This window comes from Notolepis coatsorum, assembly GCF_963971535.1.
Source record: "Notolepis coatsorum genome assembly, chromosome: 6".
NCBI classification, from domain to species: Eukaryota; Metazoa; Chordata; class Actinopteri; order Aulopiformes; family Paralepididae; genus Notolepis; species Notolepis coatsorum.
The window spans coordinates 180016430-180040724 of NC_140170.1; the positions used below are offsets into that span (position 1 = coordinate 180016430).

The window sequence follows — 24295 nt, forward strand, 5'->3', positions numbered from 1 at the left end:
TCCCGGTCAACGGCGTGTTGAGATACGCCACGCCACTCCTGCGGCGAGAAGGAATGCCTACTTTCCACGCCAAGACAGACGCCACAGAACGGTACCTGCTGAACACGGAGCGGCGCTTAGCCAAGAACCCCGCCCAAGAGAGTGTATACCGCGCTGAGATTGAGAAGCTCATCACAGCGGGACACGTCACAAAGATGGACATTAAAGAGGCTGACCAGACCACTGAATCGTGGTACGTGCCCCACCACAAGGTCCATCACAACGGTAAAGACCGCATAGTATTTAACTGCAGCTACCAGATCGGATCCCAAAATCTGAATAAAGAGTTACTGCCCGGTCCCACACTCGGCCCCTCCCTACTCGGCGTTCTACTCCGCTTCCGCCAGGAAAAGGTGGCCATCAGCGGGGACATTAAAGGAATGTTCCTGCAGGTGAGATTAGTAGAGGCGGACAAGCTCCTGTTACGGTTCCTATGGAGAGAGAAGCCAGGAGATGAGCACCCAGCCATCTACCAATGGGAAGTCCTCCCCTTCGGAACGACGTGCAGCCCCTGCTGTGCGACATTTGCACTACAGAAACATGTAGCAGAGGACCCAGCAGCGGACGAAGAGGTCCGACACAGTGTAAAGAACAGCTTCTACGTAGACGACTGTCTACAAAGCCTTTCAACCCAGGAAGAAGCCGAGGCTCTCCTGATTAAACTCCGCGCCTCATTGATCAAAGGCGGCTTTGATCTCAGGCAGTGGGCCAGCAGCGATCCGCAAGTACTGCGCAGCCTCTCCTCCGAGGACAAGGCAGCCAGCAGCGAGACCTGGATGGCTACAATCCCGGGAGAAGCCCAGGAGATGACCCTGGGATTGGTGTGGCGATTCAAAACAGATTCGCTTCACTACAGACACAAGCCCCTGACTACGGAGCAGGGAAGGCCGGCGGCGGCGCCGACCACCAGACGGAGTGTGTACACAACACTCGCCCGACAATATGACCCGCTAGGATGTATTCTACCGTACACCACCAGGGCAAAAATGATTGTACGAGCATTGTGGGACAAGGACCAGGGCTGGGACGACCCCATTCCCGCACAACTTGCATCCACCTGGAGAGAGTGGGAGATGGAGCTCCACTCACTCCCAGGCGTTAATATGCGCCGAAGCTACTTCCCACCCACGGTGAGGCCAGAGACATGTAAAATGGACTTACACGTCTTCAGTGACGCCTCAGAGGTCGCATACGGATCAGTAGCCTACTTGCGGGCCCAAGACCAGGGGGGAGAGATCTACACAGCATTTGTCCTCGCCCGCTCGAGAATAGCCCCACGCAAGCAACAATCTATCCCACGTCTAGAGCTCTGCGCAGCCCTAGCCGGAGCGCACCTAGCCACGCTCATCCAACGTGAGCTCACCATACCGGTGTCTAGAACAATCCTGTGGTCAGATTCCACGACGGTACTCGCCTGGATCAAATCGGACTCATGCAAGTACAAAGTCTTCGTGGGAGTCAGAGTCACCGAGATTCAAGACTTAACCGAAGAGTTAACCGGAGAAACAGAGTGGCGCTACGTTGATACAAAACAGAACCCAGCTGACGTCATCACCCGGGGGATCCCCCTGGATGACCTCACCCGTCGCAATGTCTACAGTGACGGCCCCGCATTCCTAAGACTCCCGGAAGGACAGTGGCCCATGCCTATCCCGAGGGAAGCAAGTCCAGAGGAGGTGGAAATTAAGAAGTCTGTGTTCTGTGGATTGAGCACCGTAGCCTCCACCGACCCTAACATAGACGATTGCACGTCCATAGAGAGTGCACAACAAAGAACATTCCTGCGGTACCACCCGGAGTGCAAGTCCCCCGCTGATATGTCAGCAGCTAACTACGAGGAAGCAGAATTGCTTCTACTGCAGCGAGCCCAGAGAGACTCGTTCCCCGATGAATTGGCCTGTCTACAGGGAGGAAAGCCCGTCCCATCCGACAGCAGATTAATTCACCTGGCCCCCGAGAGCGACGCTCATACCCTCATCAGAGTGGGTGGTCGCCTACGCAGAGCCCCCAATCTACCGGATGACATTAAATACCCGATCGTATTGAACAGCCGACACAAGGTCACAGAGCTGATTATAAAGAAATACGATGAGGATGTACATCACGCAGGAGCAGAAAGAGTCTTCGCGGAAATCAGACGTCGTTACTGGATCCTACAAGGAAGAGAGGCGGTACGACGCTTCCAGCGAACATGTCTAGACTGCCGCAAGTGGCGCGCGCAGCCAAGCATACCAAGGATGGCTGACCTTCCTCCATGTCGCCTCCGAATCGGTGACAAGCCATTCCACTCAACGGGTATGGACTGCTTTGGCCCGCTGCACATAAAGAAAGGAAGAGGAACCGAGAAGCGGTGGGGTATTGTATTCAAATGCATGACCACCAGAGCGATACACATCGAGCTTCTCCCGACCATGAGCACAGACTCATTCCTTATGGCCTTCCGAAGATTCACATCACGGAAAGGAAGACCGTCTACCCTATTGTCCGATCATGGGACAAACTTCAAAGGCGGCGAAAGAGAGCTGAGAGAGAGCTTCCAAGCTATGGGCCCAGAACTTAAGACCCACCTCGCTCCAGCACAGGTTGATTTCCAATTCAACCCCCCAAACGCACCCCACTTCGGTGGCACTTGGGAACGAGAAGTGCGCTCCATAAAGACAGCCCTGTACGCAGTACTTGGGGCCCAGACTGTGGCGGAAGAAGTCCTAATGACAGTCCTCACGGAGATTGAGGGAGTACTTAACTCGAAGCCCCTCGGATATGTCTCCAGTGATGTGGCGGATATCGACCCAGTTACCCCCAACACACTCCTGATGGGGCGGCTAGATCCTGCATTACCACAGACAATGTACCGGCCTGAAGAAGCGAACGGCCGACGAATGTGGAGGTACAGCCAAGTATTAGCCGACAAGTTTTGGAACAGTTTCCTACTGCACTACCTACCGTCTCTACAGACCCGCCAGAAGTGGGTAAAGGAGAGAGACAATTTGACAGAAGGAACAGTCGTCATGATTATTGATCAATCACTGCCCAGAGCTATGTGGCCGGCCGGCCGCGTAAGCAAAGTGATCACCGGTGCCGACGGCAAGGTCCGAGCAGCTGAAGTGCTCGTCCAGGGTCGCACTTACACCCGTCCCGTGGCGAGGCTCATAGAACTGCCCCGACTCCCAGACACAATCGATGATGACCATGACCCTACAACCCTATGACTTTGTGAAGTTGACTGACCCCTACAGCAAACCCTTATGTGTAAATAGACAACGCGATTAATCTGTCTCTGTTTAACTGATTAGGTCCGGGACCTATTCAGGGGGTGGCTGTTGTGAAGGGCCAGATTAAACCGAATATATATATTTATTTATATATATATATTTAATTGTATTTGTATATTCTCTAATATTCCCTGATATCCCTTGTATATTCCTTGTACAGTATGCATTGAATATCCATTCTAGCCTACTGAACATCCCATAATAGTCTCCATTCTACTATTGGTCGAGACCTTGGTGCCAGGCTGCCATACCCCTCAGACCCAGTTCAAACGTACCGCTCGACATGTACGAACAAGTCCTAGTTCCGCGTAGGAATTTGGCTACCGCACCACTAATGGGACTATTTGTTCATAGTGCGTATATATACTGCGCTACTAAAGTAGGACTTTCTTTTCAGTCCAGTTTCTTACCCTCCAATAGAGTCACAGACGTAAAGCCTCCCCGCGACGCCACGTGTGGGAGTAAGGCCAAGTTCGCCTACCATCGGTATTGAGACATCGTGTATATTAATATTTGAATAGTCATATTTGGCACTATATCGTCGAGTTGGACGTAGTCTATTAAGCTAATAATAGTCTGTTAATATATAGTGCTTCGTGCGGTGAGAATACTACCGTAATCAGTACCCCATCGTTTCGGGCAGAGAACTGGCTGCTTACCCAGGGTGGTTGACCCTATGTGAAGCTGCACCCGAGGAGCCCCAGAGCCGACGAGCGAGTGGACCTGTATACCGGATTATTCTACCGACGACAGCCCGCCTTCCCAGGCACGGATTATGCTTTGGATACTTTGATTATTCCATGGATAAAGACCCCCGACACTGCCGTGTGTTGGAACCCCCCCCCCCTGGAGAGGACGCAAGGTGAGGAGACGCTCTGCAAGACGAGGTCGCTTCACGTCTCTCCCCCGTGGACCGGAGAGAGCCGGCCCACAAATAGTCCACCTGCTTTCATCTGTGGTCCAAGGATCGCCGGCGCATTGAACGGCACTACAGTGGGTTCACCTGGGATACCCTTGGCCGGACGAGGCAGCCGGATTCTACCCCCCCCCCCTCCTACTCCTGTCGCCTTACAAGCGACCGGATTAACCCCCCCCCCTTAGTGTATCCAGTCTTATAATCATTAAAGTATCATTGCTGTTATTCCTTAACTATTCCAGGTCGTATATTTACCACCTGCGCCTTCAGAGATTGGACATTCTCTATTGATATACCGACGAATACTCCTTGCCATAAAAGTGCATACTATTTCAATTCATAAATGTAATTAAGTGATTAAGTGCTTATTCTACACACCATCGCTGTGTAGAAATAAAGACCTGTTTCTAATTCGTACATTTGTGTTGGATCCGTTTCATCTACGTGAGAGTGTTCATGATAATATATTTATGCCGTGTACTGGGTGGCCGAATATTAAGTACAAAGGTAGTGGTAGTAAGTATCATATCTAGTAATACAGTCAGGGAATTGTACCCCTCAGTTACAAGTTACATGGGTAGAATATAGTTTGAGCCTCAAACTATATTCTACCCTGTAGTGATTACAGTGTAAGGCAGTAGGCAACAGAGTTCAAACAGTATGGATAACATATCCTAGAGTATTAATTTAACTGACTAGAACTTAGCCAATATGAAGTACCTTATATATAAGAATGACTTACTTTCACCATTGTTATTGCCCCAAACTACACCTATGGAATTCTAACAGAACAGACAGCAATGGAGTTCTGGACTAAATCAGTTATTCAAAATAATGCAGCAATGCACTTTGAGTGCCACGCCCGAGATTATTCGGGTTTACGCCCCAACCGTTGAGTGCCACGCCCGGCTATTCTCGGGTATTTTTTTATATTTTTTTATTAGCGATCGGTTCAATGACTATCTAAATCCAATCAATATTCCTAATGCCGTTTCAATGTAAGGTTATAAAAATAAACATATAAACATTCATATAATACAATAACCTAAAATTATAATTATAGCTTTGGCTTCTAGTCAGTTAAATAATAGTTAAAAGTTAATAGTGCCTATACCTGATTGCCTATACTCTAGGATCTGTTATCCATACTGTTCAAACTCCTGCATTTCACTGTCTATAACTGCCTTACACACCTACCTCAAACTATATTCTATATTCATATAATCTTTTGTATATACTTGTGTGACTATATAATATATCCCTTACCTTATATCACTGGCCAGTATGACTTACTACCATAGTGTCTTTATACCTGTAACACCTGATCAGCATTATTATTAGTAGTAGTACTCATTTATAGATACTCGTTTAATTTAAGAGAGTAAAGCAGAACAGCAACAACAAAGTACTTTGCGCATTTTCTACTTTCCCTCCTGTGGATTATGGATTTGTACCTGAATTCACAACTCAAGCAGCAACTCCAGACAGAAGTGGAGGGTAGCGAAAACGTAAATCAACAGTCCCATTGCGACTTCTACTTGTTAACGGGCACGGAGAGGAAACATCCACCCTTCGGAGCCTCGGCGATCCACGCAGTACTTACTGCAAATCCGGAACGAAAGAAATTACCCCCGGCAGGCAAGTGTAATAAGAGATCAATGTTTTTATTATATCTGCTCATGTCGGGTGACATACATCAGAACCCTGGTCCCGTAATGACACGGAACCAGAGACTACAGCAAGAAGCGATGGAGGTTCCCATCGCGACCAACAGCATCAACAACGCAACCTGTGGCTACATCTACTGCGCGGACGGCAACGCTTCCCCAATGACGCCGCAGCAGACGAGCACACGTGAGGCAGTGACGAGAGGAGGTGAACCGAGGGTCGAAACCATGACGACCATCTCGACGCGGGATGTAAACATCTCGACGCCCGATAGCCGGCTAGCTAGCAGAGCTAACAACAAAAACAACCAGGAACGAGTCCTTTGTTGTCCCAGCACGGCGCGGGACCCGACACCCCCCTCCCCCCTTCTTTGTTGTTCCGACACGGCGCGGGACCCGACGCCCCCCTCCCCCCTTCCCACCCACAACAACACAGAGGAACAGATCACAAACGGACAATATTTCGAACCTGCCAACATCAATGAAATAACCAACGCCAATGGACTGAACATTTTTCACATTAACATTAACAGCTTAAAAAACAAATTGGATGAAATCAAGCAAATATTCATAAATGGTAAGGCAAACATACTGTGCTTCTCAGAAACTAAGCTCGACGATTCTGTAAAAGATCCAGAGATAGAGATTGAGAACTACTCAATAATCAGGAATGATAGGAACAAACATGGAGGTGGTGTCTGTATGTACATACACAAGGACACCAAATTCATCAACAGAAATGACCTGAATCATAAATCAATTGAAACTGTATGGGTGGAAATCCTATTCGAAAGGGCGAAATCCCTACTGGTTGGCACAGTCTACAGGCCGCCAGATCATAGTGGCTTTTATGATACAATGGATGGGTGTTTAGCTGGAGTTGAGGATGTAGACAAAATTCTTATTGGAGACTGGAACACGGATATGCAACGAAAAGATGCACCCGTCTTCAAGGCCTTCAGTAGGTTTTGTGATCTGCATGGCCTCAGCCAGCTAATCACCCAACCCACACGTGTATGTGAATCAACTCAGACTACCATTGACCTCATTCTGACCTCCGACAAGTCCAAGATCTCAAATAAAGGGGTTATAGCATGTGGGTTAAGTGATCATTATATGATATTCTGTACCCGAAAAAAACTAAAACAAAAGGCTGGCTGCCACAAAACAGTCACATCTAGAGACCTCAAAACCTACTCTAGCGAGGCCTTCAACCTTGAACTGGAGAGTCTGGACTGGTCAGATGAACTCAATGGTACACTGGTTGACGAAACATGGCTTGGTTTCAAAACCAAATTCTCAGCAATACTAAACGACATGGCCCCCCTAAGAACCACCAGGGTAAAAAATCGCGCTGAGCCGTGGATGCACTCCGAAATACTGGCCGCTATGAAAACCAGAGACAAAAAATGCTCTGAGTTTCGTAAAAGTCAGTCAAAGCTTACTAAAAGCACGAGCAGTGAACTCCAAGCCCACGTGACTGAACTCAAACTAGAAAGAAACAGACTAAGAAACGACGTAAACTCCATGATCAAAACTGCAAAAAAGAATTTCATCAATGACAAAACTGAGGAAAACAAAAACAAACCACGTGAACTTTGGAAATTACTCAATAATCAACTAGGATGCAGTAAAAAACTTAAAACCAGATTCTCAAACATAAACATAAAAACTGACAACACGCTCATCACAGACAAGCTGGATGTAGCCAATTACTTAAACATTTTCTTCACAAACATAGCCACAACACTGGTAAACAAACTACCCTCCCACTCAGGGCTTTATGGGGTAGAACACATAGTAGCTTTCTACAAAAACCTAGGGGTCCGCAAGGACGACTTCAAGCTGGAAATGGTAACAACAGATGAGGTACTCAATAAACTGAGCGCCCTCCAACCTAACAAGGCCACTGGCCATGACAACATCCCCTCCAAATTCCTCAGAGACTCAGCAGCCGCCATCACACCAATCATCACACACATAATAAACCTCTCCATAAAACAGGGACACGTCCCCAAGGACTTCAAAATTGCGAGGGTGACCCCTCTGCACAAAAAGGGCAGCAAATTAGACCCAGGCAACTACCGCCCTGTTTCTATTCTCACCTCCATCTCGAAAGTCATGGAAAAAATAGTCTACGAACAGGTCGAAAAGTACCTAGCGGAAAAAAATCTAATCTACGAATTCCAATCTGGCTTCAGAACATCCCACTCCACTGACACATGCCTTCTCTATTTGAATGACCACATCAAACAAGAGGTGGACGCAGGCAAATACTGCGGCATGGTCATGCTGGACCTACAAAAGGCCTTTGACACGGTCAATCACTCCATTCTGATTGACAAGCTAAAAGCAATTGGTTTTGATAGTCTATCAGTGAGCTGGATGCAATCCTACCTTGAGGGGAGGGAACAGATGGTGGAGGTAAACGGTACCCTATCCCCCCCCCTCACAGTGAGCTGTGGTGTTCCACAAGGAAGCATACTAGGACCGCTACTGTTCCTAATTTATGCAAATGACATGTCGTCAGCTTGTGACTGCAACTTGTTCCTGTTTGCGGACGACTCAGCCCTGCTGGTCTCTGACAAGAACAAGTTACAGGTTGAAAAAACCCTCAGCTCGGAACTAGGCAGAATCTGCATATGGCTCGCTGATAACAAACTATCATTACACATGGGCAAAACAGAGTCCATTCTCTTCGGTTCAAATAACAAACTCAGCAAGACCGACGGCTTCTCAGTTACAGTGGGTGACAATATTGTCACAAGGAAAGATGAAATTACCTACCTGGGGTCCATCCTAGAGGCTAATCTCTCCTGTGACAAAATGGCATCCAATGTAATAAAAAAAGTCAACCAACGAACTCGATTCTTGTACCGGATCTCCTCTCTGGTAAACAAGAACACCCTGAAGACTCTGGCAGGAGCACTCATTCAGGGGTACTACGACTATGCTTGCACCTCATGGTACCAAAGCACCTCAAAGGCGCTAAAAACAAAATTACAAACATCTCAAAACAAACTGGTCAGACTACTGCTTGACCTTACTCCTAGAACCCACCTCACCCCTGCCCACTTCGACAACCTAGGATGGCTTAGAGTAGACGACAGAGTACAACAACTTGCAATGGGCCTGGTCTACAAGATACACTACACGACCAAGGTACCCATGTACATGTCAAAATACTTCCCAAAGGTCAGTGAATACCACGATCACAACACCAGAGGGAGCTCCACAAATCATGTCAAACCCAGATTCGGCTCAAATAAGGGACTAAACACGTTTCGCAATTATGCCACATCAATGTGGAACGCCCTACCCAAAGCTGTAAAGGAATGTGGATCACTACCCACTTTCAAAACCTCTCTCAAGGGACACCTACGGGAGACTGCAATTCAACACTGGCCCCTGTAAATATCCTAACCCAATCATTCCAACCCCCTCCAATGTACAGTCATTTACCTAGTATGGTTTTGTCAATAGTTCAATGTACAATTGTGTTTGTTTGTACAGTGTCTCCTCCCCCCCCCCCCTCAATGTACAGTGTTACTTGTTTATACAGTGTGCCCCCCGCCCCCCCCCCCCCCCAACCACCTCCAATGTAAATTACCCAGTATGGTTGTCAATATCCCAATGTACCCAACCCCCCCCACCCAACCTCCAATGTACAGTTTCTACGTCAAATGTATATACTCCCTTTTCTTGACTCCTTCTGTATCACAAACAGTACTGTATTTGCAAATCTGGTATGTCATAAATGTATAGATGTAGCAGTACTGACTATCTGTATGTCATGTATGTCATATATGTCTATATGAATTGAAAATGGGGGACCCTGATGGAAACAAGACAAACGTCTTTCTCAGGTCTGCATCCCCTTAACAATTGTATGTATTGAGCCGTACTGTATTGTACCCATTCTGCAATCTGTTAAATAAAGTTTTCATTCATTCATTCATTCAACAAACTCATGGGCTCAAACAGAGTCATGGCTGAAACTCTTCTGCCCTCTACTGGCTAAATGAGAACTTAACTTCTATTAGCTTTACACACGTGCGCCACGCCCGACGAATCGTATCGTAGAAGCCACGTAGTACTATTTGCATCAACCTCCTACAAATAAGGCAGGAAACCGTAAGCGACCGACACCATTCGAGTCTGATCAGCCGTTGAATATGCCTGAACCAGCCAAGCCAGCGCCCAAGAAGGGCTCCAAGAAAGCCGTCACCAAGACCGCTGCCAAGGGAGGCAAGAAGCGCAGAAAGTCCAGGAAGGAGAGTTATGCCATCTACATTTACAAAGTCCTGAAGCAGGTTCATCCCGACACCGGCGTTTCCTCCAAGGCCATGGGGATCATGAACTCCTTCGTTAACGACATCTTTGAGCGCATCGCTGGAGAAGCCTCGCGCCTGGCTCTCTACAACAAGCGTCGCACCATCACCTCCAGGGAGATCCAGACCGCTGTGCGTCTGCTGCTGCCCGGTGAGCTGGCGAAGCACGCTGTGTCTGAGGGAACCAAGGCTGTGACCAAGTACACAAGCTCCAAGTAAACCACCCTGTTCACTGAAGATTAACCCAACGGCTCTTTTAAGAGCCACCCACTCTGTCCGGAGAGAGTTGTTCCTATTATTCTCATGATCGCGCTGTTCATCAAAGTGGTTGAGTGCCGGGTATTGCCTTTCGTTTGAACAGTTATTATCATGGTAGGGGGTTCTGTCGGGAGATGAAGTTGTATAAATTATGATACTTATTGATTAATAAATGACTTACAACTAATCATAGTTTGAAGCTAAGTTGCAAATTATATTTACTACAAAATCCTGTGATTTTAGGTTGTTGATAAGTAGCTAAATTGGATAGACTAGCTTAGTACATCACACGTATACAGTAAATTAATATATCACCTGCCGTATTAGAACCTTGATCAATAATACATTATTGGACTTTATAATACACATGGATAATGTTTATTTTAGCATTTTCAAAGTGGAAATGCTATTCCAAAAATAATACATTCCAGGCTCATTTAATTATAATGAAAAAGATGAACTACCCCATAGCCAAACACGTCCTATGATTTCCAACAGTCAAGTGCAAATAGTATTCATTATTTGATCATATGAGCTCTGTATATTTCTGTACAATTTACAACCTTGCGTTGTATGTTAAATGTATTATTACAACAACAATAACCTTTTATAATGTTATTGTTGACATCAAACTCCAGCAATCAGAAGTCTAAAATCTGACTTCATCATCTCCGGTCCCCTCTCCCTCCATGTTTAGCAGGATACACAGCCTCCAAATCTGGCTGAAAGGTTACTCTGCTCAACAGGCATCCCCTGATAAACCACACCATGCTCTCTCCACTCGTAATGTTAATGCTTCAAATCTAGTCACAATTTCTCTAGACAACATAAAATCACAGATTAGGGCCTAACTTTTCTGAACAGTATTTACTAATAAGGACACTTTTGATCAAACTGATCAGCAGCTCAATAGTTGCTTTTATGTATCACAAGGTGCTCTGAATCTGCCCTTACAAAAAAATATTTTCTGTTTTACCATGGTACCAGTCATACAAATTATTTACCATGGTACAGCCATATAGTAAATGTAATGGAACCATTAATAACATGGTTATAACATGGTATAGTCCATTTTAAACCATGATATCAATGGTACATGGCATCATTTGTTATCATAGGAATGCCAGGATACATTTTTGTAAGAGATGTTTCTAAATGGAAATGGGGGACCCTGATGTAAACAAGACACACGTCTTTTTCTGGTCTGCATACCCTTAACAATTGTGTGTATTGAGCCGTACTGTATTGTATTGCAGAATGGGCTCAATGCACACAATTGTTAAGGAGCTGCATACCAGAGAAAGACTTTCGTCTTGTTTACATCAGTGTCCCCCATTTTCAATTCATCATAACATATATGACACACATGACATACAGATAGACAATACTGCTACATCTATACATTTATGACATACTAGATTTACAAATACAATATTGTTTGTGATACAAAAATAGTCTAAAAAAGGAGTATATACATTTGACAAAGAAACTGTACATTGGAGCAGGTTGGGTAGGAGGGGGTGGGGGGAACTGTACATTGGAGGTGGTTGGGTGGGGGGTAACTGTACATTGGATTATCTGGCGGCTGTGCTGGAATATCTGACCGCTGAGATAACTATCTGAAGCGGTGCGACTCGTTGAGACCATTTTCTTTACCTGGTCTGGATCACTAATCACATTATAAATAAATCGGTAGAACTAGTCGTGTTTTGTAGCCGTGCCTGTTTCATATAAATAGTGGGGGTCCATAAAAGAGCCTTTTGTGAGTCAATGTTCCACTTGTTCTGTATAATATAATGGTTGCTTGTGTAGATATTTAATGTGAGGTAGTGGGGAACATAATTATGTGCCAACATATGATCCAAACCGGTCTGAATAAATAAAATTACATTAATCTGCTGTGTCCACTAATGGGCCATCACCCGTAGTCATTCCAAGTGTCATAGCGGTCATTTACACACAGACATAAAGGCACCATAATGATAGCAATTCATGTATTTCCACATAAAGGGCTCAACTCGTTGCAGTAAAGTATCTGCGTTAGGACCCACTAATCAAAAGCGGACTTAATAACAATCAACATTCTCCAATTGAGAACCTATATCTGAGGTAACTCGTGGAAATCAACCATCCATAAGTAATACTAAGTTATATACTTCGATAAGCCCCCTTCACTTCCACACACTAGAGTACAATAATTGCTTTTCATGGAAGTGGTGGGTGGCTCTTAAAAGAGCCTTTTGTTGTATTAAAGACAACGTTCTGTTCAAACGCTTATCTCTTTTTGGGAGCTCCTCTCTTAGCCGCTATTGGCTTGGCAGCCTTCTTAGCTGGGGCCTTCTTGGGCGCAGCTGGCTTTTTCACCTTCTTTGGGCTCTTGGCTGCTACCTTCTTGGGACTCTTGGCTGCTACCTTCTTGGGACTCTTGGCTGCTACCTTCTTGGGACTCTTGGGAGACTTCTTGGCGGCAGCAGGCTTCTTCGTTGCCGCCTTCGTGGGCTTTTTGGCCACGACAGGTTTCTTGGCTGCTGGCTTCTTGGCTTTCGGAGCGGCTTTCTTTGCGGGCTTTTTGGCTTTAACCTCAGCCTTGTTGATCTTGAAAGAGCCGGAGGCTCCGGTACCCTTGACCTGGACCAGGGTTCCTTTTGTCACCAGACTCTTGACAGCGGTCTTAACGCGGGCCTTGTTCTTGTCCACGTCATAGCCACCGGCAGCCAGAGCCTTCTTTACGGCAGCCAGAGACACACCGCTCCTCTCTTTAGAAGCAGACACTGCCTCGACGACCAGGTCACTGACGCTGGGACCTGCCTTCTTGGGTTTGGGAGCTGCCTTCTTCTTAGCGGCCTTAGCCGGAGCAGCGGGAGCAGGAGCTGGAGCTGGAGCGACTTCTGCCATCTTCTCTCGTTCTGTCTCAGATTCAACACAAGTAGAATTATGATATTGAAGCTCAGTCAGAGGGCTGGTCTTAAACATTACATGAGAGCCATGTAGACTCAACCCACCGTGTCCTCCTCTGTGCTGCCAAAATGCTCTGCCGCTTGTGTTTTCTCCTCGCCAAAAAAGAGCTCAAATACACAACTATGAATATTGCAGGAATGTAACGCCAAATGGGTCAGCAAGCAGAAATATGTGCCATCAGAATTAAACCATTTGGAGACCCCTGGTGTGTTTGTGGACGCTTCAAACCACCAATTTGCGCCTTCACCATGGTGCACAGCTATACCTTTTTCTGTTATTTATGTCTCACAATTCTTTAGATTGCATTATAATCCGACATAATCTCGTTTTCCAGCGAGCCGAGCTACCTGACTAGAGACTGGGAGCAAGAATAGTAATCTGGGGTGACGGGTTTTGTTTTAAATTGATGCTTTTCCGGTGTTGGTAAACACACTGTTGCTGGTGGCCTGTAGCGTGGGTCACCTCGACTTCGTATGAGGGATGATCACTACCTTAGATTAGTGGAAGGTTTCACGTGGCCTATATTAATTACAACTAACATTTAATTAATGAATGTTGCAAAACATTTCATAACTCACACAAGAAGCGTAGCTACATTTTCTTTTTGGGGGTGGGGGACTAGTTTGCTGTGTACTTTAGACTGCTGCATGCTTGTTGACAATACATGCTTTTTGGGCATTGCTGATCTGCTGTGTTTTCTGATTTAAATCTGCTACACTGAACACTTAGCACAATAAATAATAACTGCATTGGTCTATTTTAATTGTATTTCAATCGTTTAAATAGACATAGTAGATTAATAATGAATCATGATCATATCACCAAACATAAACGCACCATATCAACATGTTCTGCATTACCACAAAAGAGGCCTTGCACGGAATGTTTGTGTAGTAAAGGCAATGGAATGGTTACTATATGTATAGATTATCATATCAACACATAGTGTTGTGTCTTATTACTGAATGTTATAAAGAAGTCAAAACTGAACAGTAATATCATGCTTTTCAGCAGTGTTTTACCGACTACCACTGCACATAAATTAGGCATTTTCTTTTGAAAGTGGTTACCAACGGTTACAGGCAGCCATGCTGGAAGAAACAGAACAACACAAACATTACAGTTTGTGTTTAGCCTATAGGTCAGATATACAGGCCTCTATTGTTAGGGCTCAACTCATTGTGAAGTAATGGATATTAGAATGTGGTGCAGTAGGCTGCCAGCTACATTTTTGATACATTCAGAAGAAATAGCTCAAGGAATGAAACATACTATGTTGTCAGAGTCATACTTGTATTATTATCTTGTACCACAGTGAGGTACCGATACATGTAGCTCATGGTGAGACCATGTCGGCCTGTGTCATCTGTTTATGATCAGTAATAACTCAAACAAGAGGAAACCTGCTCATGGAGATGACTCAGCACCATCAGAAAACATCTCTCACCTTATAAATGTATACTGGCATTTCCATGATTAAAAGTTATGCCAAATGCATGCAAAAGGGATTATGCAGCTGTATGTACAGACAGATGTGTATATTAATGTGTGTATATATATATATATATATTGTAAGTCAAAGCAATGACAGATGTCACCATTGATTGATTGAAAACTTTATTAACAGATTTCAGAATGGGTACAGTACAGCTCAATACATACAATTGTTAAGGGGATGCAATTCATCATAACATATAATACACAACTTACAGATAGACAGTACTGCTACATCTATACATTTATGACATACCAGATTTGCAAATACAGTACTGTTTGTGATACAAAAATAGTCTAGAAACGAGAGTATATACATTTGACGTAGAAACTGTACATTGCGCTATCAAGGTGCACAAAATAATTGTCTTGGAAAAATGCAGTTTCATGTCGATTATTGCTTGGCTTAATTAATATCAAGTGTGGCTATGGAGTTTTGCTAAGAGAATATATAGTTGGGTTATTATGGCTTTGCGCGCAAATAGTTCCCTGTGCGCGGGAAATGTGCGACAAAGCCTCTCAACCAATCGTATACAAGAAGCCACGCAACTATACTTGCACAATTTGACCTATATTCTACCCATGTAACTCTTGTGTGCATGTATAGTATATAAATCCACTTATGTCTGAATACACCTCCATATCATCTTTTTCATATACCTTACCTTATACCACTGGTCAGTATGACTTACTACCATAGTGTATTTATACCTATAACACTGTACATAAATCTGATCAGCATTATTACAATACTCTGTATAGTACTCATTTATTATACTTGTTTAATCCTATTGCACTTTACTGTTACATTTGTACTCGGAAAGACGCCAATTTATTTTCGTTGTACTATATAAAGAATTCATTTTAATCTAATCTGATCTAAAATAGTGAAATTAAAACCAATTGGCTGGAACGCTCTCGACGAATGTAAATATGTCAAACAAGGCACTTATTGTAGAAGAAAACAATTTCTCCGCAGATATTCTACATTTCTTTTTCTGGAATTCCGATTAAACTTATTCCTTAAGAGGTGATGTCATTATTAGTTGCTCCCAGGTGGAAACTATGTGGAGAGGACAGTATACATGTAACTTATAATGGGCATAGTTATAGATGTTGCAGAAGTATTGCTTTCTCGGTAATAGGTGGGTGGCTCTGAAAAGAGCCTTTGTGGAGTTTGTCGAAGAGGCTAAATAATTTACTTCTTGGCAGCCTTCTCAGTCTTCTTGGGCAGAAGGACAGCCTGGATGTTGGGCAGCACACCACCCTGAGCAATGGTCACTCCTCCCAGGAGTTTGTTGAGCTCCTCGTCGTTACGCACGGCCAGCTGCAGATGGCGGGGGATGATACGACTCTTCTTGTTGTCACGGGCAGCGTTTCCAGCCAACTCCAAGATCTCAGCGGTCAGATATTCCAGCACAGCGGCAAGATAAACCGGGGCACCGGCTCCAACACGATGAGCATAGTTGCCTTTACGCAGCAGTCTGTGGACACGACCCACGGGGAACTGAAGCCCGGCACGAGAGGAGCGAGTCTTGGCCTTAGCTCTGGCCTTTCCTCCGGTCTTGCCTCTTCCAGACATGTTTATTATTCTCTCACGTTAAACGAGTTAGAAATTGAATGCGGTGAGTTGGAGAGTAACCTTTTATAGTCAGGCTTGTGTTTTCTCACCCAATCAGGAAAGACGTTTTGTTGGCGGTGTTTCCAAAAGACCAGTCCTCCAATAACCTCGTTCCCAGTTGTAACTCCGTGAAGTCCTCCAATAACCCTGTGAGGTGTAGGCGAGTAACGACCTCACAGAGAGGAGACCAATCAGAAACTGCTGAGCCTCCGCGTTAGTAATAATATTATAAGGCGAGAGTTTCGTCACACCAGCGTATTATTCTTGTTGAAGTGAAGACTAAAACGTAGTTTCTCATAATGGCCAGAACTAACTAACAGAACTGATCTAATAGTTATCGATTACACTGCTGACAAGTAATACATATGACCCTATATGGTTAAATATAAATACAATCCGAACTATCATGTTTGCTCCTTGTCTGGAGCCCATTTGGGTTAAGCCTGCATGGTTTCCCCATTTCCAAAATGGTTTCGTCAGTGTGGTCCTGAAATAGGTTAGCGCCCTTTAGATTGCCAGTGCGTACAAGTAGCGAATAGCTGTATCACTGTACATATTAATACTACAACTCTGTACAGTACATAGATCTGCTTAGCACTATTACTCAGTTGTACTCATTTATATATATATTAAAGCGAGTTTATTCACCTGTATACAGCATATTACTATTGCATTTAACTGTTATATTTGCACTATAGTTTGATGCCTTCTTTACATTGTACTGTAATTGCATTGTATGATGTCAATAGATGTGTTGTACGAATAATTTTCACATGTTCAGGAAGCCCCGCCGTGAGATGAGTACTAGTCACTGAAACGTCTTTCACGTTCGTCTTCACCATTGAAATCACCACATTAATTTCTACATTTATATGTACACGCTGTATAGTTACATGGCAATTCCAATGCAGGAATTACCTAGCAACGTCAGGAACCGTAGGAATTGCATCAGTGACTGGATTAAATTAAATGCTAAAACAAATGGTGCTATGCCCGAGACAACTCACTGTTCACAAATACACGTATGTAGAGTGTGCTCATTCAGTGACAATGTGGGTGGCTCTGAAAAGAGCCTTTGGGTTTTAGATAGTTTGGATTGAATAGAAGTTTAACCGCCGAAGCCGTACAGAGTGCGTCCCTGTCTCTTCAGAGCATAGACCACATCCATGGCTGTGACGGTCTTCCTCTTGGCGTGTTCGGTGTAGGTGACGGCATCACGGATCACGTTCTCCAGGAAGACCTTCAGCACACCACGAGTCTCCTCGTAGATTAGACCGGAGATACGCTTCACTCCGCCACGACGAGCCAGACGACGGATGGCGGGTTTGGTGATTCCCTGGATGTTGTCACGAAGCACTTTGCGGTGACGCTTAGCGCCTCCTTTACCAAGTCCCTTACCTCCCTTTCCTCTTCCACTCATTGTAACGTATGTAAGGAAACAAACGAATGTAGCAATTTGCCAAACGCCTGCTTCTTTGAACCCTTTCTGAGGACGTGGTTGAGACCAAGAAGCGCGCAGGGACAAATGTGGAGGGAGGGTTTGAGGTTTACGTCTGAACATGTTTTGAGGAAGTGTTGTTTTCCCAATACAATGCATCATCCTGAGACCCAGGGGGAAAAGTGTTGTCACTTGTATTATTATTTTTAAACATTTAACATATATATATATATATATATTTTTTTTTTACTTAACTCTATTCATATTTTACAAAATGTGCACTGTAGTGCACCACCGGACTTCATTGATCGTAGAACAATAAGAATCATATGATTATTTTTAAATTATGAAAATTGCATCCACATTCACATTGCCTTTTCACTGGCCAAAAGTGTGTGTGACAATGAAGAAAAGAAAACGTCTTATTTGATTCTTCTGAATTGTTCCTGTAGCAGACAGGCCCCTTTTCTGAAGTAGACCAGTGTTCCTCTGGGAACCGTGTCAGTCAAGTACATGACTGAATTACAACCTATTCTCATCTGTTAATCTGTGTCATTCTTCCATGTTTGCTCTGATTAAAAAACCTCAGATCCCTACATTTGGTTTTGGCCCATGAAGCCGTCTTTATCAACTTCATGTGGCTCAGTGCATTTCTACTGAGATATATTGTTTGTATATGTGATATAAATGGATGGTTGTGCCTTGCTAGTGAAATATATTGTTTTTATGTGATATAAATGCATGCTTGTGCGTTGCTACACTGAGATAGTCTCATGTATTTGCCATGACCGACTACCTTGTTGTTGTTGTCCTTACAGTATGCTATGCTGTAATTTGACCAGAACAAAGCTTCTTTGTGGGTATTGTACTAATATTTCATAACTGTCCTTTCAGAAAGCACTGAGCACACTTACAGCAATGTTCTGCCTCAACCGTGACCCTGGTCTGACCTTCTTTGCCCTTGGTGGTGGCCTGTAGTGTGGGTGACCTCGACTTTGTTTGAGTAAGTAGGTATAATGTGGCCTATATATGGATTAAAACTAAAATTAGTCCTACCTTTACAAGTATGTAAAAACCGTATAAAGGAAACATAGCTATACATTTAGCTTTTTGTTTACAATATACAGGCTTTAAAAGACAACTGAAACAACAGTTCAAGTTCTTTAATAGTTGCCATACAGAAGTACAGAATACTTTCATACAAAATGCTTCTTACTGTTACGCTCCAGAGACTGTGCTAGACAAGATAGTATCAAATAACATAATAACATAATATAGCATGAATTTAGAAGAAGAAAATGAGGTCACAGTGTTCGGTATAGACATATGTACAATGTTCTGAGTTACCATATAATATACAATACACAATACTATGCAGTGTACTAATGTACAGTACTATCTAGTGCAAAGCAGAAATGGGATGAGGTACAATTTTAGGTACAATTTACAGTAAGGTGTACGAGTTGTAGTGCAATCCTTCATCCATAAATATAAAGTGTGGGGAGTGGGTGCTACAGTGTGTTTGTTTAAAGTGGGTGTGTGCTATAAGTGTGTGGAGTGGGTGCTACAGTGTGTTTGTTTAAAGTGAGTGTGTGCGTGTGGATGTGTGTGCTATGTGCGTTTGGTGGTTGTTGTTGTGTAGTGTTCATTCATTGTTCGTTTAGCAGCCTGATGGCCTGGGGATAGAAGCTTCTTCTGAGTCTTTCTGTGCTCGCCTTGAGACTCCTGTATCGCTTGCCTGACCGCAGCAGTTCAAAGAGGCAGTTGTTCGGGTGACTGGAGTCTTTAATGATTCTCTTAGCCTTGCCCTTGCAACGCTTGTAGTAAATGTTCTGGAGGGTGGGGAGCCCCCCTCCAATTGTGCGTTCGGCTGAACGTGTCACTCTTTGTAGTCTGCTTTGGTCTTGTGCAGTGCTATTCCCAAACCAGGAGGTGATGTTGCCGGTCAAGATGCTCTCTATTGTACATGAGTAGAAGTTCTTAAGGATCTTCTGGCTGACTTGGAACTTCCTTAGGCGCCTGAGGAAGTAGAGGCGTTGTCGTGCCTTCTTCACAACACTGTTAATGTGTGTGGTCCATGTCAAGTCCTCGGATATGTAGGCTCCGAGGTACTTGAAGCTGTTGACTCTCTCAACCGGTGCCCCGTCGATGCTGAGGGGGCTGTAGTCCTTGACCCCCGACCTCCTGAAGTCCACAATCATCTCCTTTGTTTTGCTGACGTTCAGGGAGAGGCTGTTTTCCTGGCACCATCCCGCCAGGACCTTGACCTCTTCCAGGTAGGCCCTCTCGTCGTTGGCAGAGATCAGGCCCACCACCACTGTGTCGTCAGCAAATTTGACGATTGTATTGCTACTCCGCTGAGCCACACAGTCGTGTGTGTACAGGGAGTAGAGGAGGGGACTCAGAACACAGCCCTGGGGGGCCCCTATGTTGAGGGTGATGGATGAGGAGGTGCAGTTGCCTGCTCTCACCACCTGGGGTCTGCCAGTCAGGAAGTCCAAGACCCACTGGCAGAGGTCATAGCCCAAGCCCAGGTCCCTGAGCTTGGCTATGAGTATGGAGGGGACTATGGTATTGAATGCCGAGCTGTAGTCGATGAATAGCATTCTCACATAGTTCCCCTGCCTCTTGTCCAGGTGTGATGCTGCTGTGTGCAGCACATGGGATATGGTGTCCTCCGTGGACCTGTTGGGGCGGTATGCAAATTGCAGGGGGTCCATGTTGATGGGGAGGGAGGAGCAGATGTAGCCCTTTACTAGCTTCTCGAAGCACTTCATGGCTATGGAGGTGAGAGCTACAGGGCGGTAGTCGTTGAGGCAAGCAGGCTTGGATTTTTTGGGTACAGGGATAATAGTGGACTTCTTCAGGCAGGTGGGGATGACAGCCTGTTCTAAGGACAGGTTAAATATGTCAGTGAATACTGGGGCCAGTTGGTCGGCACAGACTTTTAGGACGCGGCCGGGGATGCCGTCTGGACCTGCTGCCTTCCTGATATTCACTTTTTTAAAGGTCCGCCTCACCTCATGATCTGTTACCCTGAACACTGCGCCTCCATCAGCAGCCGACCCCCCCCCCCCCCCCCATTGCCGAGGCTTGTGAGCTGGTGTTGTTATTACCAGCATCAAACCTCGCATAGAAGGTATTGAGGTCATTTGCTAAGGAGATGTCACTGTTCAGTTTGAGGGAGGCGCCTTTGTAGTCTGTCATCGTTTTGAGCCCCTGCCACATAGCTCTAGAGTCAGCTTGTTCAAACTGGAGTTCAATTTTATCCCTGTAGCGTCGTTTGGCCTCTGACACAGTCCTCCTTACGTTGTATCGTGCCACCTTGTGGTCATTCATGTTGCCTGCCTCTAGGCCGTCGTTGTATGCTTTGGTGCGCTCTCTCAGAGCTTCACGGACGGATTTGTCTACCCAGGGTTTTTGATTTGGGTAAACTTTCATTTTGGTAGTGGGGATTGTTTCTTTCACCCTAGTACAAACATAGTCCAGCACTGTCTCCGTGTAGGCATTAATGTTATCTGTGTCGCGGAACACATTCCAGTCTGTGTTGTGAAACACTGACCGGATCGTATCCTCTGACGTCACATCCCATTTCTGCACCTCTCGCGAGACTACGGGAGTACTTTTAATTCTCTGTCTGTACTTCGGTGAAAGAAAAATTGATGCGTGATCTGACTTACCGAAGCCACTATCAGAATGAGCCTTGTAGCCACCTTTAAATTGCGTGTAACAGTGATCTAGGATGTTACCGCCTCTGGTGTTGCAAGTCACATGCTGATAGAAGTCGGGCAATACCTTTCTCAGATTGGCGCTATTGAAATCTCCCAGAACTAAAATGGCGGCGTTAACATTCGCCTCTTGGATTCTATTTACCTCGTCGTGTAGTCTGGAGAGCGCAACCTTGTTGCTGGCTTGCGGTGGAATATACACTCCGACCAGGACGATCGCCGTTAACTCCCTCGGGAGGAAGAAAGGACGACACTTGATGGTTATATATTCCAGTTCTGGGGAGCAGTGGTTGGATAATTCCTTCACGTTAGTTGGGTCACTCCAATTTTTGTTCAACATGAAGGCAATACCTCCTCCACGTTGTTTACCGGATTCTGCTGTTCTATCCTTGCGGTGAATGAAGAAATGATCGGCCGGTTGGATGGCGTGGTCTGGGACTTCTGGCGCCAGCCACGTCTCGATGAAGCAGAGAACGTTACAGTCCCTAACGTCTCTCTGGAATTGAATCCTTGCTCGGATGTCGTCTAGTTTATTGTCTATTGATTGTACATTGGCTAGCAATATACTGGGTAGTGGTGTCCTGTGCCGCCTGGTTCTCAGCCTGTTACGGACTCCAGCTCTCTTTCCTCGCCGTCTGGGTCCTTTGTCCCTGGGGGCGAGATCCGGTCCTGATGTCCTCAAGATCTCAACGGGCCATTGTTGCGGTTCAGAGAGCTGATCCAGAGAGTAATCCAGTCGGTAAGTTTCCCGTAATCCAATGTCTATAAGTGACTGACGGTCATACACATTAAATGCACCTACTGTTGGTACAGACAAAACTCTTAAAACTATAAATATTAACAAAAGTATGCACAGTCTCGACGGAGCGCACAGACAGGCAGCCGGTCGTAGCGGCGCCATCTTTTTTGGCCCATCTAACAGCCCTACGCCTGCACATTATGTACATGTAGACACAGACATACCCATAGTTACTTTTATTTTTAATTAATTGTATTTTTAGTGACAGGAATATTAGTAGCCTATATAAATAGGTGGTAAGAGTATATGGTTTCTCACTGCTTGTGAATTGAGTGCATATTTAATATATAGTGTTATGTAATGTGGATGATGGCGCCGCTCCGACCGGCTGCCTCTCTGTTCGCTCCGTCGAGACTGTGTTTACTTTTGTTAATATTTATAGTTTTTAGAGTTTTGTGCGTACCAACTGTTGGTGCATTTAATGTATATGACCGTCAGTCACTCATAGACATTGGATTACGGGAAACTTACCAACTGGATTACTCGCTGGATCAGCTTTCCGAACCGCATCAATGGCCGGAAGAAATTCTCCGGAGACTAGGACCAGATCCTTTGTTCCTAGACCCCAGGAACAGAGGAACCAGACGGCGAGGGAAGAGGGCTGGGATCCGAAACAGGCTGAGATCCAGACGCCACCGAACACCACTGCCCAGTATATTGCTAGCCAATGTACAATCAATAGACAATAAACTGGATGACATCCGAGCAAGGATTCAATATCAAAGAGACGTTAGGGACTGCAATGTCCTCTGCTTCACCGAGATGTGGTTGACGCCGGACGTCCCAGACCACGCAATTCAACCAGCGGATCACTTCTTTATCCATCGGAAGGATAGGTCATCAGAGTCCGGTAAACAACGTGGAGGAGGTATTGCCTTCATGTTTAACAAAAATTGGAGCGACCCAACGAACGTGAAGGAATTATCCAACCACTGCTCCCCAGAACTGGAATATATAACCATCAAGTGTCGTCCTTTCTTCCTCCCGAGGGAGTTAACGGCGATCGTCCTGATCGGAGTGTATATTCCACCGCAAGCCAGCAACAAGGTTGCGCTCTCCAGACTACACGACGAGGTAAATAGAATACAAGTGGCTAACGTTAACGCCGCCATTTTAGTACTGGGAGATTTCAATAGCGCCAATCTGAGAAAGGTATTGCCCGACTTCTATCAGCATGTGACTTGCAACACCAGAGGCGGTAACATCCTAGATCACTGTTACACGCAATTTAAAGGTGGCTACAAGGCTCATTCTGATAGTGGCTTTGGTAAATCAGATCACGCGTCAATTTTTCTTTCACCAAAGTACAAACAGAGAATTAAAAGTACTCCCGTAGTCTCGCGAGAGGTGCAGAAATGGGATGTGACGTCAGAGGAGACGATCCGGTCAGTGTTTCACCACACAGACTGGATTGTGTTCCGCGACACAGATAACATTAATGTCTACACGGAGACAGTGCTGGACTATGTTTGTACTAGGGTGAAAGAAACAATCCCCACTACCAAAATGAAAGTTTACCCAAATCAAAAACCCTGGGTAGACAAATCCGTCCGTGAAGCTCTGAGAGAGCGCACCAAAGCATACAATGACGGCCTAGTGGCAGGCAACATGAATGACCACAAGGTGGCGCGACACAACGTAAGGAGGACAGTGTCAGAGGCCAAACGGCGCTACAGGGATAAAATTGAACTCCAGTTTGAACAAGCTGACTCTAGAGCTATGTGGCAGGGGCTCAAAACGATGACAGACTACAAAGGCGCCTCCCTCAAACTGA

At 45.2% G+C, this 24295-nt stretch overlaps 4 protein-coding genes across 4 annotated transcripts in view; 1 reads left to right on the forward strand and 3 right to left on the reverse strand.

Annotated features, from left to right (window-relative positions):
* Positions 1–10069: 10069 nt before the first annotated feature.
* Positions 10070–10444, forward strand: LOC311231029 (histone H2B-like; the record flags this gene model as incomplete). Its single annotated transcript, XM_084317498.1, has 1 exon — positions 10070–10444. One exon carries the CDS (start codon positions 10070–10072, stop codon positions 10442–10444), a length of 375 nt encoding a protein of 124 aa, XP_084173624.1.
* Positions 10445–12757: 2313 nt separating this feature from the next.
* The window catches only part of LOC311229835 (histone H1-like), a gene marked incomplete at both ends in the record, with an annotated part of 105714 nt that continues 94176 nt past the window's right edge, over positions 12758–24295 (reverse strand). Inside the window, one exon of the mRNA XM_084315909.1 lies at positions 12758–12958. Coding sequence (XP_084172035.1) covers positions 12758–12958 — 201 coding nt within the window. The remainder of the gene's footprint in view (positions 12959–24295) is intronic.
* Positions 16134–16517, reverse strand: LOC311231027 (histone H2A; the record flags this gene model as incomplete). The annotated part of the gene is made up of 1 exon (XM_084317496.1): positions 16134–16517. The coding sequence occupies one exon, from the start codon at positions 16515–16517 to the stop codon at positions 16134–16136; it is 384 nt and encodes a 127-aa protein (XP_084173622.1).
* On the reverse strand, positions 17665–17976 carry LOC311231058 (histone H4; the record flags this gene model as incomplete). Its single annotated transcript, XM_084317528.1, has 1 exon — positions 17665–17976. The coding sequence occupies one exon, from the start codon at positions 17974–17976 to the stop codon at positions 17665–17667; it is 312 nt and encodes a 103-aa protein (XP_084173654.1).